At 32.6% G+C, this 20,737-nt stretch overlaps 1 protein-coding gene across 4 annotated transcripts in view; it reads right to left on the bottom strand.

Annotated features, from left to right (window-relative positions):
- Positions 1-20,737, bottom strand: part of LOC134720791 (alpha-2-macroglobulin-like protein 1) — a 300,001-nt gene that overhangs the window by 35,621 nt on the left and 243,643 nt on the right. For 2 of the 4 annotated variants that reach the window (XM_063583299.1, XM_063583302.1), the window contains 6 exons: positions 14,322-14,405; positions 13,369-13,554; positions 11,334-11,483; positions 9,718-9,858; positions 8,127-8,178; positions 2,713-2,866 (listed from right to left, as the gene is read on the bottom strand). In XM_063583299.1, the coding sequence (XP_063439369.1) occupies positions 2,713-2,866; positions 8,127-8,178; positions 9,718-9,858; positions 11,334-11,483; positions 13,369-13,554; positions 14,322-14,405 (767 nt within the window). The remainder of the gene's footprint in view (positions 1-2,712; positions 2,867-8,126; positions 8,179-9,717; positions 9,859-11,333; positions 11,484-13,368; positions 13,555-14,321; positions 14,406-20,737) is intronic. The other 2 variants (XM_063583300.1, XM_063583301.1) reach the window with 1 other exon arrangement.

Below are 20,737 nucleotides of genomic sequence, written 5' to 3'. Positions count from 1 at the left end.
CAATAACTCCTTAGGGGGTCAATTGACTATTTTGGTCATGTTGACTTATTTTTAGTTCTTACTTTGCTGTACATTATTGCTGTTTACAGTTTATCACTATCTATAATAAAATTCAAGATAATTACAAAAAAAAAACAGCAAAATTTACTCCAAATTACCAATTCAGGGGCAGCAACCTAACAACCGATGATCCAATTCATATGGAAATTCCAGGGCAGATAGATCTTGACCTGATCAACAATTTTACTTCGTGTCAGATTTACTCTTAATGCTTTGGTTTTTGAGTTATAAGCCAAAAACTGCATTTTACCCCTATGTTCTATTTTGAGACGTGGCGGCCATCTTGGTTGATTGGCCGGATCATCGGACACAATTTTCAAACTAGATACCCCAATGATGATTGCGGCCAAGTTTCAACTAATTTGGCCGAGCAGTTTCAGAGGAGAAGATTTTTCTAAAAGATAACTAAGATTTACGAAAAATTGTTAAAAATTAGCTATAATGGGCAATAACTCCTAAAGTGGTCAGCTGACCATTTTGGTCATGTTGACTTATTTCATTGCTGAACATTATTGCTGTTTACAGTTTATCTCTATCTAAAATAATATTCAAGATAATAACCAAAAACAGCAAAATTTCCTTAAAATTACCAATTCAGGGGCAGCAACCTAACAACGGAATGTCAGATTCATCTGAAAATTTCAGGGCAGATAGATCTTTACCTGATAAACAATTTTATCCCACGTCAGATTTGCTCTAAATGCTTTGGTTTTTGAGTTATAAGCCAAAAACTGCATTTTACCCCTATGTTCTATTTTTATCCATGGCGACCATCTTGGTTTGTTGGCGGGGTTACTAGACACAATTTTTGAACTAGATACCCCAATGATGATTGTGGCCAAGTTTGGTTAAAATAAAAACTGATTTAAATAACCGGTGGAGGATATCCCTGCTTCTGCGTGGTATGGCATTCCAACAATGACGTCACTATTAAATGAGGGACGGGTGGATATATTTAGAATATCCTGTCATACTGATTTTTCCGGATTGTAAAAGAAACATAAATAGTGTCAAGAAGAGCTCAAGATACGATAATATTTCGAGACACAGAAGGAAAATGTGTAAAAAAGTCAATCTATTAATGTGTGTGTCTCCGTTTCATCAATCTCAGTAAGATTTGTTGTTGTTGGGGGAGGGGGGGTCCACCCTTACTGAACAAGATGAATGACGTGAGGGGATGTCACGCTGGTCAACCCCATAGGAAGCCGTCTTTCCTCAAAAATGACCATATAATTGATATGCATGTCAATAGTTATCAAAGGTACCAGGATTATAATTTAGTACGCCAGACGCGCGTTTCGTCTACATAAGACTCATCAGTGACGCTCATATCAAAATATTTATAAAGCCAAACACGTACAAAGTTGAAGAGCATTGAGGATCCAAAATTCAAAAAGTTGTGTCAAATACGGCTAAGGTAATCTATGCCTGTGATAAGAAAATCCTTAGTTTTTTTTAAAATTCAAAATTTTGTAACAGGAAATTTATTAAAATGACCACATTATTGATATTCATGTCAACACCGAAGTGTTGACTACTGGGCTGGTGATACCCTCGGGGACGAAACGTCCACCAGCAGTGGCATCGACCCAGTGGTGTAAATAGTTATCAAAGGTACCAGGATTATAATTTAGTACGCCAGACGCGCGTTTCGTCTACATAAGACTCATCAATGACGCTCATATCAAAATATTTATAAAGCCAAACACGTACAAAGTTGAAGACCATTGAGGATCCAAAATTCAAAAAGTTGTGTCAAATACGGTTAAGGTAATCTATGCCTGTGATAAGAAAATCCTTAGTTTTTTGAAAAATTCAAAATTTTGAGTAACATCGACGTTCTGTCTACTTGACTGGTGATACCCTCGGGGTCGAAACGTCCCAAAAAACAGTGATATGCCAAACAGTTATTTCAGACAATACGGCAACTGTAAACCAGATAACGACCATACTATAACGACCATACTGTCCTCTACCTTACGACGCCTGAAAGTTCATATTAATAGTTAACGCCGTTACCAACACTGTAGCTAGATTATCATTTATATGCATGGAATTTTGTAAGGAAAGGTACAAATATATTGTCACCGGCATTTTTCACAAAGATTATTTTGTGTCAGCGCTTTATAATTTGCTATGATTTGATCTTTAAGCACGATAAAAGAAAACTGGTTGGACAAAAACTACCATCCATAATGCTATAACCTTCTTTTGCTAGTTGATCCGAGGATGAACTTTAGAAGTGCCTTCCTGAACACTGAATCCGGGACAATATAAATAAGTTCCATGTATATTAACTGTTCGTATCAATTATAAGTTCTTCTACATAAAACAAACCAGGAAATATTCAGTGTCTTCATCTTGAAAGTAATTGCAACACGACTAACATAGCGTATCGTCACATTCTACTTTTAACGAAATGTATTGATTTCAGAAAATCATCATATAAGCGTATTGGCCTATAAATGGCCTCTTTGAATTTCTACAGAGAGATATCCACTTGTGATAATTGTCACTCTTTTTTTCATTTTAATCCCAAAAATATTGTATAGCATATATCTAAACTGTTTAAATGGTAAATAAAACACGTCAATAGTTTACTTTTGCAGCCATATTTGAACTTGGATTGTGTAACATGTACTCTTATCTCACCCTGTAACTTCATTCAACCAGATCCAAGATTCTGGAAAGTTTTTACGAACATTGTTTGATGATTCTGATTCTGTTGGTATTTTTTCATCGTTTACCTTGTTTGCAAGATTAGGTATTCCAGCAGCTTCTTGAACCATGTCATACATGATATAATCTATGTAAATGTAAAGGGCGTAAAGATTTGTGAATAATCAAAACTTAACAAGTGTATGTCACCTTTTGTTATTGATTAATCAAATAGATTATGTCTAATATTTCATTTACATAATACACTAAAACTACCAAATTGCCTTCATCAGATCAAAAATTTCGATCGATCAAAAGGTTGATAAAGCAGAAGGTAAAATTTACAAAGCTGTTTTATTGAACATAAAAAAAAAAACAACATATCAAGAAAAAAATAAGAATGCACACGTTGTTGTGCTAAAAATATATTCATTTGTGATTTAAGTTATCGAAAAAAGGAAGTAGGTTTCTGAAAAAAGTTAAACAAAATCTTAGATATTACAGAAAGAGTCATTCTGTTAAGTGATACAGAAGAAATGTGCAGTGAAATTTAGAAATTTCATTAAATATTTTCGAATATCAACGTATCGGCAAACAGGAAGTATCTGTCTCACAGAACCGAAAAGTGATTCTGACCAAACATAAAGTCATTTTGTTTAGTAGTACATGGACAAAGTAAGACAGATATCTTTGTTAGACGAAATGATTGGCGAACGGAAAAGGTGAATGCAATATAGCTTACACTCTAAGACTGTTATTGGTGAATGACGTTATGCATTCAACATTAAACTTCTTAAAATCGAAATTTTAGAGTGCATGTTACATTTTAGCACGATCTTTAAAGATCTTTCAAAATTATTAAAGCTACATGAATCTTGTTAATTTAAAAATGCAAATATCAAAATTAGTTAAAAACTTGCTCTCAAAGATAAGATATATGAATATACTGAATATCTAGAAGTTGCAAAACCAAAACAAGCTTATTACAAGATACTATAAAGCTACTGTGTAATTAGTGCAGATAAAAGACGAATACAAAGAATATGACAGGTGAGTGCAGCTATCACAGTTCATGGTTAGATAGAATCGAGGGTAGCCACTGATGCTTAAATTATTCCATCATACTGCAAAACGTGTCCCTTTTATTTATAATTTACTTATAATGTACTTCGTCTGAAGGGGACTACATGTAATACAGTCTGATTTAAAAAAAAGCTACAACATTTGAGTACACACTGAAATATCGCACATGTTTAAGATATTATGATTTGAATGTTGAATGTAGCTCAGATAAATAAAAAAAAATCGAACAACATGTGCAGATATTACATAAACGTCACATTTTTGGGATCTATTTAAAAACGGCTTAGGTCAGATGAACCCAAACAAACGAACATAGAGATTAGAAGATGTGGTATGGGTGCCAATGAAACAAATTTCCATCCAAGTCACAATTAGTAAAAAGTAAACTATAATCGGCCAAAGAACGACCTTCAACACTTAGCCTTGGCTCACCGCGAACAGCAAGCTATAATTAAGGGCATCCAAATGCCTAGCGTAAAACTATTCAAACAGGAAAACCAAAGATCTAATTAATATAAAAAAGGAGAAACGAGAAACACTTCTGAACCACAGCAAAACACGTCAGCGTTTACCTTACAATCATTTTATCACAACATAAGGGCGACATTTTTCTATAAGTATCTTAAGATCTTCTGAACACTGTCACAAGAACCTATTCACTTTATCTTTTATCTGAACTTAATAAATGTTGATTGTAAAGAATGCCAACGTACTTTCTTTCAGTATATTTCGTATATTTCGTATTATTTTAATTTTTTAAACTTTGTATTGGGAGGAAGTATTAAAAATTGGACTATTTATAAAGTTTGCAATGGTCACATTCCATCCATTATACACATAAATTGCATCAAATATTGTATGTTTGACAAAGAAATGTAATGGTTAACCCCGATGTATGAATTGGTTGCTGTAAAGTTGTGTACATAAACAGCAATACAAGTATAGGTTTGGTGTAACGTAAATTCTCAGTGTTTTAGTTGTGTAGGTAACATTTCATATTTAAATATGTTTTTGTATGTTCTTTGAGTCAGACAATATGTGCTACGTGTTTTGGGTAAATATACAAACCAATCTATGTTACTGATGATTCATTATTATTCATTAGTTACCCATTTTCTTGGTTTATGACAGTTGTTATCCATTCTTTTGATGTCTTTTATCATTTAATTTTAACCTTTTGATTAGGGACTTTTCGTTTTAAAATTTTCTCGGAGTTCAGTTTTTTGTGATTTATTTTTTATGACGAATTCAAATGTTCAACGAAATACAAATTTGTATCATGTTAAATGCAGACTTTGTGAAAACTACGAGATCCCATATCCAAGAAAAGGCAATCTTTTTGCGCAAATAAATGAATCCGAATTAGTTTAAGGTTTACTCTTTAGTTATCGTAGTTGTAATGTATAATGAGACATATAACACGAAAAATCAAATAATAGTAGACAGTAAAACTGACATATAACCAATACCCGACCTCATGCCAAATGTTATAGGGAATATAAAGCTTAGATACCAAGTAAGTTGTAAGTAGCTACTAGTCACTTATTTATGAATATCTTCAAATTATATCATTGACAAACAAGTAAAGATATCTTGTATGAGAAAGGGCTTTTTCAAAGGAGAAAAATATCAATGGTCATTGAAAAAACATGTGCTTATCAACATTTGGGTTTTTGAAGACAGTTGAGTTGTAGAATGTTTGTTCAAAGACATTTGAGTTGAAGCATGTTTGTTCGTAGACAGTTAACTTAAAGCATGTGTGTTCAATTACAGCTGAGTTGAAGAATATGTGTTCATAGACATTTGACTTGAAGTATGTGTGTTCGTTGACAACTGAGTTGAAGCATGTGGGTTCGTTGACAGTTGAGTTGAAGCATGTGTATTCATAAACAGTTGTAGCATATATGTTAATAGACAGTTGAGTTGTAGCATATGTATTCGTAGACATTTGACTTGAAGCATGTGTGTTCGTAGACATTTGACTTGAAGCATGTGTGTTCGTAGACATTTGACTTGAAGCATGTGTGTTCGTAGACATTTGACTTGAAGCATGTGTGTTCGTAGATATTTGACTTGAAGCATGTGTGTTCGTAGACATTTGACTTGAAGCATGTGTGTTCGTAGACATTTGACTTGAAGCATGTGTGTTCGTAGACATTTGACTTGAAGCATGTGTAGCATGCTTTTTAGGTAACACTGCACCATATTCTCAATCACTTTAAAACAAACAAATATGAAACAAAGAAACACAAAAAGCCATATCAAGAAAGCACTTTAGTAAAAATGAAAGACAAGAAAACCAAAAAAAATACTATAGCACAATGACGGGATGTTCAAGTACAGAGCCGGGTCATATGTAACAAAGAAACACAAAACATCATATAGACAAAGCACCTTAGCAAAAATGAAAGACAAGAATATTAAAATTTACTATAGCACAATAACGGGATGTAAAAGTAAAGAGTCACATCATATGTAACAAAGAAACACAAAAATGGCATATAGCAAAGAACATTTGCAAATATGAAAGACAAGAATACAAAAATTACTATAGCACAATAACACAATGACGGGATGTATAAGTACAGAACCACGTTATATGTAACAAGGAAACACAAAAAGGCATATAGACAAGGCACATAAGCAAAAGGTAATGACAAGAATACATAAAGTTTTACCATAGAACTATTACACAATGCACAATCCCATATATTTGGAATAATTTGACCAAATTAAAACATGCTGAAACAGACTACGAATGATCATTACTTTTGCAGCCAGATTTAACTTAGATTTGAAGATTTTGGTTATCATACCCTGCAACAACATTCAACCAGATCCAAGATTCCGGAAAAAAATTACGAACTTTATTCGATAAATCTGATTGGATTTGTTCTCCTTGGACATTATTTGGCATATCAGCGACTAGATCATCATCTTCATATAAATAATAATTCCCACCTGCAGATGATTACAAGACTTCAAAAAATGTTATATAGTTGCATACTATAATAACAAATATAAATTTCTTTTTAAGCCTTGAAGTCATAAAATTTTTAACTCAGTTTTTTTGTACTCGTACTCCAAAATCAACCAATCAGAATGCTGGATGTTATGTTTCGAGCATCATTTTTGTGCTCTGATCACAACTTTTATGAATTTAACCCCTGGTCTCGCAGTTTTAACATTTGACCGAGTCCATTCCGATATAAAGGAGTATTCTTAGAAAAGGGTTCATCAAATAGAGTAAAGTATAGTATCAAAATGGACAAAGGAACATTTCCAATCCTTTCATTTGACATTATATATTGCAGTTTATATGATAAACCAATAATACGATTTTTTCATTTGGGTTGTTAACTGTATAAGTAAGATGAACCTTCCGAAAGTTTATTCAAAGAGAATATATACTACAGCTACTGTTTGATCCTTGATTTAACTTACCAAAAGAATTTAAATATTTCAAATGATATTTGCTCTTATAACTTGTCATTTCAAGAATATGTTTATTACAGGTTGGAGAAAAAATATTCACTCTTATAAAAATACACCATATCGTTCTTTAGTCCATTCCGGGATAAACAGTCATTTATATAACTTCCTGTTTGGGTCACCGGCCGAAAAATGGAGGTCATCAGTAGTGAGCTGAGGGAGAAAAACTTGAGAAAGTGATCTTAAAGAAACTTTGATATAGTATGATCCACTTTTTTCGAAATTAAAATTGAAGTAAAAAAATATTTTGTTTGACGTATTTACGGTTGTTTAAACAGGTCTCATTAAAAACTATCATGCATGGTGAATTGTTTAAACAGGGTCCCAGATAGCTTCAACTGGATGAAATAGTTGTGTAATTTTGGAACTTATTCGGAGTGGAATAAATAGCAATTAGGTGTTTATTCTTTGTAAGGTTGGAAGGTTGTTTGTTGTTTTTAATTGTTTTAAAGTATTTCAACTCGTTTAAAGTGTTCCATTCCAATATGTTCTAGAATCTTACCCACGGAAGAAAGAAAGTATTCAAAAGAAACATTTGGCTCATCACAGTGAGTACTTTTTATCTGATAATAGGAAAGGTCAATTTGTAATTAAAATTCAAACCTAACAAGCTTTTCTTATTACTGTTAATTGTATTAGATGTAGACAGTAGAAAAGTATATACATTTATACTTAAGCTTCTGTGAAATAGATACACAAATATAGCCCCCAGTCAATGATTAGTATGATTTGAGCCATAAAAAAGCCACAAATATGCCATAGACGTGAAAAATATTAAAAAGCTCTTGTGATTATAAAAGATGATTAATAAAGCCTGATTAAAAAGATCTTACCATCATTGGTTTCAGCTACATGTGCATCTGTCATATATACTATACCGACAGTCTAAAAACATATAAACAAATGCACGTCAGTGCAATACGATATTTTAAATATAATGCCTTGATAACTTTCGTATTTTATATTAAAAATAAACTTGTTGCGCTGAAGTTTTTTCTATCAAATTAACATAATTGTTGTTGTTAATTAACAAGTTTAAATAAAATAGCTAAAATCTGTTCTCTGTGTTCAAGTTGTCTATCTGAGACAAAATATTGACAGTTATGTAGTGTAACAATAAACTGCTAAAACAATGAAGCCACAGGCGAATTATCCACAGAAAGTAGTTGCACTTGCTTATTTACAACACGAAAGTGCAAGATCTTATGACCCTAGACTAGTTCTCTGTTCTTTATCTGTTTGACTATGACAGATCCAACAAAGGTATCTGAGATACCCGTATGTTGCAAGGGAGAGGACCAGTCTATGCTAACCTTTCCTGATCATTTGAGATCCCTCGGGTTTGTTGGGTTTGTTGTGGTTCGTGTTGTACATTCTAGTTTCAAATGCAGTATTTTGTAGATTATTGTTTGTTTTAAGATCATTGCTCGTTTTGTCATGATTTTGTTTCAATTGCTTCAACTTATGAATTTCTAACATTGTTTGGTTATCGTCATTCCCTTTTACGAGATATCTGCATTCCTGATGTTGTTTTATATTTATCATTCTGTCGCATTGAAATAAAACATGTTCTTCTGTTGGTCGGTTCAAATCTTTCGACAAAATGATTTAATCTCACAATACGATCAATTTACCCAGCATCGGGTTATAATTGAGAAAGATAACTTATAATTCAAGTTTCAGTAAACATTATCTGTTAGAAAGGAGTATTTCGTTGATAGCCCAATTTCACAAAACATTAGGTCTTGTATTTTAAGATGAATAGTGTTGGTTATGGTGCAAAACATGCAAGAAAGAAACTTCATTACTTTTTAAACGATAGCATTTACACCAAAACTAGAGGTTTGGTAGAAAGATATATGACATTCTAGTTAAACAACCCATTTGATTTAGGAAATAAATATGGAGTGATTTGACAAATCATATAGTCATGTTAAATAAATAATTAACTGTTACAGGACATTTTTTGATGACTTATATCCATTGTTTTCTCTTTTGACAGGTAAGTGACACCGTCCTGTCAGTATTGAATTTTGTTGGAAATTGAAAATATTGTTGCATTTAATGAATACAAATACGTTAATATTTAAAAAAAATGTATTATTCTTTTTCATTAAAAATTTAAGTTAATAGTCGATATATCTAAAGTAGCAACTTAAGAGAAAAGGAGCTGAAAAATTGGCCTTTTAAGAATCTAAAGGACTATGGATAATTTCATTATTCTTAACCCAAAATGAAAATAACGTCACAATATTGGTTGAATTTCATTGTTTTAGACGTTTTCAGACAATCGCAACGTTTTGGTGTACACTTTTGAAAAAACTACCCAGAATGCATTTGATTTGGAAACGTTAAATTAAAAATTCATTAGTCTACGGATTATAACTAGTTTGACTTTTTGACAACATGTATTATTGAAATTACCTCTAAAATTTCATTCGCTGATATACCACGATAAAAATTCTCAACAGCAAATCTTTTCTTCCGAAACATAATTGGACCAGGATAAGGGCTATTACCATCTCTTTCCTCTCTTGTATCAAACTCCATTATCCCTTCCTTGACCTAAACAAAAAAGACATTGTACTGATATTGTCCACTGCTATGATTTTTCCCCCAGGTCATATGTTGTAATTGATATGTTGTATTTACTAAGAAAAAGAAAAATCACAAAAATACTTAACTGTGAGGAAAATTCAAAACGGCAAGTTCCTAATCAAATATGCCATGTCATTAAACAACGTAGATTAATTTTATTCGTTTGATATCAATTTTCGTGGATTTTGTGGGTACAGGTGAACCACGAAATCAAATGTTCTAAGAATGACAAATGTTCTATAGGTTTGTATGCATACTACGGCTAAAACCGGAAAGTAAACATCGACAAACATGCTAGTTTTCCTTAATTCACGAAAATCGATACCCACGAAAATAAATAAATCCACGGTATCAGGAATTCAGTCAGACTTGAAAATAATACATTCCTACAGTCAATCAAATTATATCAAAATTACGTAAGCAACAGTTTGTTCCTGTTTGGTTCAGTAATCGACTATCTGGTTTAGTAGAGAATATTATGTAATAAGTGTACTGTAGCTTTTATAGTCAACCCATCATTTTTTCTTGAAATGTTCTGTGCCAAGTCAAGAAAATGGCAGTTCTTATTTTAAATATCTGCTTGGTGTGCGTTACATTATCTTTGGTTTTGGTTGCACTTTTAATTTATGTTTTTTGTCTTTATTGTTCCGTTGTTTTATCTCGTATGATTGATGTGTTTCCTTCAGTTTGTAACCCGGATTTGTTTTCTCTCCATCGATGTATGACTTTCGAACAGGGTATACTACTGTTGCCTTTATTCATGTTGCTGTGTCTAATTAATAACTTAATTTTTATTATGCCAAATATTGAAATAGTGTTTGTGTCACCAATACTGACATAAATATTGATGTCGTAATCTTCAATTCAAATTATCTCTTAATGATGAAGTTGAAATCATCACTTTTTAAATTTTACAGACGACATCACGAGTTGGTTGACCATTATGGAATATCCAATTCACAGATGATATCGGATATGTTCCGTATGTCGTAACTACAATCCTGTTCCCTTTTCACGAATGTGACCTACCAAATAAGACTATTTACCCCTATTTGTGACATTTTTACCTGAATTGTTTGTTTTGTTCACACGTCGTTGTCAATATAATGGTATTTGATGCGACTTTCATACAAGTGAGAGCGTTAGCTAGCTTTAAAACCAGGTTCAATCCACCATTTTCTACGTTAGAAAATGCCTGTACCAAGTCAGGAATATGACAGTTGTTATCCATTCGTTTGATGTCTTTGGACTTTTGAATTTGCCATTTGATTTTGGACTTTCCTATTTGAATTTTCCTCGGAGTTCAGTATTATTGTGCTTTTACTTTTTACTTAAATTTAATTGGTTAAAAATTCAAGATTGTAAGCCAAACTTTACATAATTCACAAATTATTTTATTAATTCTATATGACACTGTTTGTCTTGGACTTTATTTCACCTACCTGTTGAAACGTTATGTCGTTTGGCGCTTTTAAAAGTTGAGAGCCTTTGTCAATAGCGACTAAAAATATGAAAGAATTTGGATCCGAAGTAACACTTAAAGTGACATCTCTTCCAACCTTTTGTCTTTTAACACTGTACTCCATAGTCATCTAAAAATACAAAAATAATACATATAAAATCCTAAATTATCTGCACAACTTAGTATATCAAAGATAAGTTGTTGATTTTTTTTTATATGTAATGATTAGTCAATTCTGTTGTAACCTATTCTGATATTGGACTACGACTTATTTTAAATTGAATTTTACTGTGCATATTGTTGTGTGGTTGTTTTTCTACTTTAGCTACAGTTTAGGGTGAGGGTTGAGATTAACAAAATGTGTTTAACCCTGCTGATTTTTTGCACCTGTCTCAAGTTATGAGCTTGCCTTTGTAAGTCTTCCACTTGTATTTTTTGTCTATCTGATGAGTTAAGCCTTTTTCAACTGATTTTTATAGTTCTTTCTTATGTTGTACTGTTATACCACTGTCTCATGTTAGGGGGAGGGTTGGGATCCCGCTAACATGTTTAACCCCGCCACATTATTTATGCATGTGCCTGTCCCAAGTCAGGAGCCTGTAATTCAGTGGTTGTCGTTTGTTTATATGTCAAATATTTGTTTTTCGTTCATTTTTTTACATAAATAAGGCCGTTAGTTTTCTCGTTTGAATTGTTTTACATTGTCTTATCGGGGCCTTTTATAGCTGACTATGCGGTATGAGCTTTGCTCATTGTTGAAGGCCGTACAGTGACCTATAGTTGTTAATGTTTGTGTCATTTTGGTCTTTTGTGGATAGTTGTCTCATTGGCAACCATAACACATCTTCTTTTTTATATTGTATAATTTTTAATTTTAGTTGTGACATTAATATGTTTTAGAGTTTAGTATGGCGTCCCTTTTCAATAAACTATTACACATTTTTGTTAAGCGACCAGCTGAAGCCTCTCCCGGATTTATTCTCTGTGCTAACAACCCATTAGTTGCCTTTTACTGTTTTCTTCTCTTTGGCCGGGCTGTTGTTTCTTTGAAAGAATTCCCATTTCCACTATCTTTTTTCATTTCATTGATTGGAAATAAACCAGTTCATTGATTGAGAGCATCATTGATATTGCACATTTAATTACAGCACCTTTTCTTTATTCGTGCGCATACTGTGTATCAAGGTGTACATCATACTTTCTGTTGAGTTATATCCATATCACACACAATATTCAACTGGCAAACTACGTTCTTCGGCAAAGCAAATATGAAGGTGTTGATACAGAAACGTTGATATATATTCATTGATTTATTGGTATTTGCTTGGCAACTATATTGCTCATGTATTGATGATTTCTGAATATGACTTTGCCGAGTGTGAATTCGCTTTGCTATACGACGTGTCTCTGTATTTATACATCCAACATTCATGTATTGAGGTATGATGGGTTTTTTTGTAGTACGGTTCAATAGTGTGTTATGCTTTATTGTTTTTGATTTGAACTATGAATAATCGGTACATTTAACATATGTGAAGTTCAGTCTGTGGTGTCCTAAGCTATAGAAAGTATGAGATGTCCGTTGTTTTTCTGCCGTTTACATGTCGTCATGTACTATTATAATATTTATTATTGCATTGCTCTGTGCTGAGTGTTCTTACGTTTAGATGTACTGTATTTCTGTCGTGTAATATTATTATTTAAGTGTTTTTTTTAACACAGCTATATAAGCGAGAGGTTTTGCTAGCTATAAAACGAGATTATCAGAAATATCGGAGTTGTCGAATAGCCCGTTTCTAAATATGTTGGCGTTAGTTTTGTTGCAGTTTAGTGTTCCTGTTCTTCAATTGTTTTCCTCTTATAGCTGATGTGTTTCTCTCAGTTTTGGTTGTCACCAAGATTTGTTTTCTATTAATCGATTTATGACTTTTGAACACCGGTTTATTTACACTCTAATAAAGATGTGAATTATAATGTAAACGGTTTTTGCAGTAAGTAATGTACAAAATATATACCTGATTTTTAAGAAGTCCAGAAACCATTATTTGCATCTCGTCTGCAACAAGTTCATTTTCATTAGAAATGGCATACAACAATAAAGAAGCTGATGGAGCAAGCCCCATGTTTTGTTCAATCAAGATGTCGGTAACAGTTCCTGGGGATACTTCATATGACCGTATCAACTTTCCTTTACTGAACAACTGAAATTATAAAGTAAATGATATTAAAATCCAAAATCTACTACCGTATTTAAATAAACTCAACATAGAAACCAAGATTGAAATTTTGTATTTGCAATAGTCGCGCGTTTTGCCTACAAAAGACTTATCAGTAATGCTCGAATCAAAAACAATAAAATAGGCCAAATAAAGTACGCAGTTGAAGCGCATTGAGGACCAAAACTTGCTAAACGTATTGCCATATACAGAAAAGGTTAAATCTATTCCTGGAAAAGCCTAAGGGTTTCAAAATTCAAAGTTATGTAAACAGTGATTTTCAACATATCAATGATAATTCTTGTCAACACAGAGGTGCTGACTTCTTGGCTGTTGATACACTCGGGGAATAAAAACTCAACCAGCAGTGACATCGACACATTGGTTGAAAATAAACTCATCATAGATACCAGGATTGCAATTTTGTATTTACGCCAGACGCGCGTTTCGTCTACAAAAGACTGATCAAATAAAAGATGAGAGAAATTAAATAGATTAACAATAAAGTTTAACTTATTTTATTAATAACTTCTTAGTAACCTTCGCATTGAAGAGGCTAGAGTATATCTATTAAAAAGAGAGTAAGTCGTTTCAATACCTATCGATTTTAAAGTGGCACTTATAGATTCGTCCCAAAACAATGAGAAAATACTTACATACAGAAAAAAGAATGTCTTGAAACCTGCGTTTTCGCAATTTTTGAAGCGAAATTCGGGATTAATTTCAAGCATAATGAGAATGTCAATACTTACAAACAGAAACAAGTCTGTCTTGAAACCTGCTTTTCCACTATATCCTGATGTGCTGACATGCATAGTATCACCAACATCATAAACCTGCAAATAGAAAAAGAATGCTTATAAATTATGATGAAATCCCCAGTTCATTTTCCTTTGAGAAGAAATCACAGCCAAATGTGTATCAGCTAAAACGAAAATTAGATTGATATACATGTATCACAAGATTATTGTGAAAATATAACTGAAAACATGATTTCAGTGTTAACCGTTATTACTCGAAGAACAGGTGACCTCTTACTACTTGAGAAAGATTTAAAAGAAATACATCATTGAAGTATAATAGCATTCGTTTTCATAAGAGAACGTCGATGTAAACAAGGTCTAATTAAAGAAACGAAACTTTGTGTGGACATAAGCAATATGACATAACCAGTAACAGCAGAAAATGAGACAAAATTATTGAATACAGTCAGCATTGTTTTGATGATCAATTATAATCGAAAATCGGTCAACTGAGAAGTGAAATCACAAAAATACCAAACTCTGAAGAAAATTCAAAACGGAAAGTCCCTAATCAAATGGCAAAATCAAAAGTTCAAACAAATCAGACGAATGGATAACAACTGTCAAATTTCTGACTTGGTGCAGCAAAGGCGATCGAACTTGTACAAATTTCATTGTTAAATTTCATAATCGATTTTAATCATTGATAAATATAAATTTTGAAAAATCCTGAAGCCTTTCCTGCTTTGTTGCAGAATACACAGCAACTGCGCCTTAAATTATCAAGCATTCTGTTTTGTTGTTCTTTTTTTGCATGTTAAGGGATTTTTAAAGTGTTGCTGTAAAATGTGTCAGTATATCCCACTGTTTGTATATCAAGTTCTAAAACACACAATGTTACAAACGTTATTTGTTTGGACATTTTATAATTATTCTTAGTAATTGTCTTTTTTAGGAAAATTTCAACTTGATTTCTTTATCGCATATTACTGTAAGCCAGAAAATTACGGCACATTCCTACAAGGAGTTATTTTCAATTTGTATGCTAATTTACATTGTCACAGCTAATGGAAAATTGTCATCATAACATGATACATTTATATCGCACTCGCTGTGTATTCTATCAAGGACTACTAACATGCTAATTATCTAGTTTCTTCTTTCAAACACAGGAATTCTTAGAGAGAAGAAGTCAAATTAAAATAAAATCGGATTCAATAAATAAAAGGATTTCTTATGTAATATAAAAACCCATGCTTAAACATTACCGCCAACCCAACCTTGGCAGTAAACAGCATCGTTTGCCTAGTTCGAAAGATTTAATAAAACTTAAACATACAAAGCAGCTGGAACTATTGGGTAGAGTGTGTCTACAATTGGAGACCGTAATATATTTATCATAAGTCGAGTATGTTTGTGTCATTTTGTTGCTGTGTAATTCATACATACTCAACACCCTTGTGTATTCATTTAAAAATCATCTCGATTTATCTTATTACTTATACACTTATTATATATAAAGACAATGCTTAAAAATACACAGGAAACTTGGATACCTTTAAGGTTCTGAAAAGGTGGTTTGATTAAGATCTTTCTGTTTTGAATTTTCCTCGGAGGCCAGTATTTTTGTGAATTTACTTTTAGCTGCACCGATTGACTAAATATAGATTACGAAATTATAATGAACTTCAGGAAAGTTCTAAAAACAAAACCCAATATACAACATGTCCACATCATCTAGTTGTGGAGGCTGTCTAGAATTTCTACCTATAATCTATGCCAATCAAAGGAGTAGGTCCGGTAAGGACTGATTTTGGTCTCAAATTTCAGTTTCAGCTTACGAAATATTTTGACCACTTTTTAAACACTTAAGTGTCTACTTCACATGATTCAATAAATTTATGTGAAAGATTTTAACTTATTTCGTCATTAAAAACGATCCGATTCAAGCTCAAATATGAAAAATCTACCAAATATGCGTAAAAATGTCACTTTTCAGATGGTTTTTGTCAAAAACGAAAGTGGCCGCATCCGTGTTCATCCTCAATCTTTATATATGTTATGTATTATCATCAAATACAACTTCCATTTCAATATTTTGGATGAACACGAATGCGGCCACTTTCGTTTTACACGGAAACCGTCTACAATTTAAGTAAAATGCTTGAATTGTTAAGATTTCAGTAATTTATCATGACTTAATGGTGCTAGTAACAAATATATGTGCATTGTATTGTCAAAAACAGCCCATATTTATGTAGCAGAACCATTCTACTATCCAATAAATAACTTAAAGTTTACATTTTAACAATTTTGTAAAACTGCCTTTTTTGGGGGCCAAAAATGGGTCTTACTGAAACTATCTATTGTATTTATTGTTATAATGGTAACTTTCTGAATGCACATGAACAGTTTGTCGTGGACATTTAGCAAGTTTAAAGTAATTGAAAACAATCATTTATCCAATCCTCCTTCTAGCTAAGAGTTACGGGTCGCACCCTTCTAGAAGCCCTGATCGTACCCCATAGCGAACAGAGTCATTCATTTTAGAATAACAGTATACCAAAAGACAATCAGAAGCATTAAAAAAGAAAACAAAACAAAAGAAGAATAACTATCGTATAATGATGTATTATTGTTGATAAAAATCACTTGAAACACTTTGCGACAGTGTTTTTGAAAACTATATTTTCTTATTATCCTTACAATATTGTTTCGACAGCTTTTTCCTCTCATTTGGGTTTGTTGTTTAGTGTATAATGATATATTTTCTTTCCCAATTGTACATTAACTAGTACGTCTATAGTCGTTTTTGCTAATATGACTTTAAATTATTATAGCGACGCTTCTAAATCACATAAACCTACGTCAACGAACTGTATTACCCGGAACAAAGAACATATTATATGACTGTCTGTAAATCATTGTGAAATTCATTTTGTTTTAATAACTTCTCTTTGTTTGTGTTTCAACTGTATTAATTCTCAACTTTGATTGTACTTTTTGACTGATATCAACAGTCTGATAGCCTTTTCAATTTATCCTGTAAATTAGACGTATTTTATTAGAAGTCCAGACATGTTGGCAAATGATTTATGTAACTTTCAGATTTTTATTTACAGTGTCTATTTTATTGCTGTTGGATTTGAGGAGAAATTTCCAAAGCGGATAAACGCTCTGCACAGTAATAGTATGTTGAACATATTAATATTATACCGCGAACAGTTGTTTCTAAAATCATTGTGGGACATGATGTTTATTTAAGCTGAACTAAGATTTTTGATTTTCGATTTGCACAAAGATTTGGATTTTCGTTAAAAAAAAACCCATCTACATTGTTTTCTTATAAAGATAATATCTCATACCAATACTCTGAACGTTTCCATTTAACATATATTAGACTTATAAAACAAACAACAATCAACATGCATTACTGTTATCCTGTTTATTAAGTGTACTTATAATGCCATATAACATAAATATTGAATTATAGAATGGCCTTAATAAGTATTAATAACATGGCTATCTGACATCTGTCCTTTTTATAAAACAGAAAATCTATACTATTATACTTTATAATGTTTCCAGACAACTATATCCAATGCTTTACATTGAATATGAAAATCAACTACACACATGTATCTTTACGGACGTCAATGTCAAAGCAAATCAACAATAAAGATATCCAAAAATAAACGTTACATTTTCTATCAATAAAAACGTAGGAATCATGGTATACAATTTTAACTCGCAACAGTCTTTAAAAAAACGTATTACTGGATTTGACAAAATTAAACAATGATGACATTAGATTTAAATCATTTTGAAGCAAATTGGATTATTCAACTGGGTATCCTGAAACAATTCAAACAAACGACAAAAGACTAACTTTTATTGTGAAATATCTGGACTATGATGACAAAATATTTTAATGATACCGTGAAACATCTCACAATAGGTAACAATAGTAAAACGCTGTTCGAAAGCCATCAATTGATTCAGAGAAAACAAATCCAGGTTACAAACTAAAACTGAGCGAAACACATCAAATATAAAAGGAAAACAACGAGACAACAGAAACACTAAAGTGCAAAAATAAACCAATGCAACACACAGAAACGAACTATAACATAACAATTGCCATTTTCCTGACTTGGTACATCACATTTTTTAAAAACTGGTAGGTTGAACCTGTTTTGTCACAAATTGCGGTTAGCCAAACCTCCCGCTTTTATGGCAATGTTACATATAACACTAAACTGACAACATAACATGACAGGACAACAATACAAACCACTAATACAAACGTGAAGACAAAAAATACTTAATAGTATTTGGAAACAAATGAAGAAAGCTTCAACAAACTCAAAAATTTAATTCTGTTGTATAACATATGACGATGAAAACTCTGCATGTGCGTGAGATTTTAAAAAACAATTCACTTAAAATGACGACATCGTCACAGTTCAACTGAAAGTAAAAAAGAACAAGATAAATGATGTTTTGAAACAATCAAAAATTGATAATAGTAGCTCTAAATGATATTTGAAGCAATACATATGTGACAAGAAAAGACTACATATATATTGGTAAAAAAATGTCTTTGCCACGGAAAAAACACAAAAAACAGTTGTTGGTATGACACGTATAATGTTCATCGCATATATTTTATGATGGTATGATACTAAACCCTTAACAGGAGGGATTTTCCTTCATTTTTATACGATGAAGACATAATCTTTCACTCAGGTTAAATGAACTCTGGAGCTGGTATATCAGTAACTGTTAGTAGTCCTTTTCACTAAGTTTTTTCTCTTACTTATTCTGACATTGGAGTCGGACTTCTTATCTAAATGACTTTTAACTATGCGTATTGATGTGTGTTTGTTTATTCTTCATTGGCTAGAGGTAGAGGGAGGGTTGAGATTACAGAAAACATGTTTCGTTTCGTCCCCGAGGGTATCACTTATTAATTTCCTGTTACAATTTTTTTAATTCTCGAAACACTGAGGATTTTCTTTACCCGGGAATAGATTACCTTAGCCGTATTTGGCACAACTATTTGCATTTTAGGTCCTCAATGCTTTTCAAAAAAAGAGGGACGAACGACACCAAAGGGACAGTCAAACTCGTAAATCTAAAACAAACTGACAACGCCATGGCTAAAAATGAAAAAGACAAACAGAAAAACAATAGTACACATGACACAACATAGAAAACTAAAGAATAAACAACACGAACCCCACCAAAAACTAGGGGTGATCTCAGGTGCTCCGGAAGGGTAAGCAAATCCCGGTAAATAGTCTAATTCGGTAGGTCAAATTCATGAAAGGGAAGGGGATTGTAGTTACGACGTAAGGAACATATCCGATATCATTTGTGAAACGGTTATTCCATAACGGTCAACCAACTCGTGATGGCGTCCGTAAAATTTACGAAGGGATGATTTCAACTTCACCATTTGGAACTCTTGGTTTAATAGCTTCCTTGTGAGCAGTAACCCTCTATCAAGAAAATCATGATAGGAAATGCAAGCACGGGAATATCGTATCAATTGGGAGATATATACCCCGTATGCAGGTGCTGCTGGAATGTTGCTACTTAGAAATGGAAAGTTCACAATTGGAAAGCTGAAATCATCTCTTTTGTCGTAAAGTTTTGTCTTCAACCGACCCTCATTGTCAATTTCTAGATGTAAGTCAAGATATTAAGCCGACTTAACTGTATCTGTAGTATTCTTTATCTCCAATTCGATGGGATAGATGCGATCCACATAGTCACCAAATTTTGAATTGTTTAGTGAAAGAACGTCATCTATATAGCGGAAAGTAGAGTTAAAGGATATTGCTAACTTCTTATCTTTCTTCCTAAGAAGTTCCTGCATGAAGTCAGCCTCATAATAATAAAGAAACAAGTCAGCAAGTAGAGGGGCACAGTTTGTTCCCATTGGGATGCCGACAGTCTGTTGAAAAACACGTCCTCCGAGCGTAACAAATATGTTGTCAATCAAGAAATCAAGCATCTTGATAATATCGGTTTCAGAGAATTTTTTGTTTGAATCAGAATGGTTCTTTACAAAGTATGATTTATCCCTCTCTAAGACAAGATACTTGTATCTACGTTGGCCATTCTTTTTTATGAAGCAAAGTAATACCAACTTTGTACTTGTTTGGCTTTATAACTATTTTTATATGAGCGTCACTAGTGAGTCTCATGTAGACGAAACGCGCATCTACCGTATTAAATTATAATCCTGGTACCTTTGATAATTATTAACCCCACTGCATTTTTGCGCCAGTCCGAAGTCAGGAACATTCGGCTTTTTAAAGTCTTGTTTGTTGTTTTTTTTTCCAATTTAAGTTCATTCATATATAATGGAGTTTGTAAGAGGACAGCTGAGGCCCAACTCTTGATGCAGGATTTTC

Source organism: Mytilus trossulus, chromosome 6 (genome assembly GCF_036588685.1).
Source record: "Mytilus trossulus isolate FHL-02 chromosome 6, PNRI_Mtr1.1.1.hap1, whole genome shotgun sequence".
Lineage (NCBI taxonomy): Eukaryota > Metazoa > Mollusca > Bivalvia > Mytilida > Mytilidae > Mytilus > Mytilus trossulus.
Note: the sequence above shows the minus strand (reverse complement) of the source record. Positions and strands in the feature narration are given on the sequence as shown.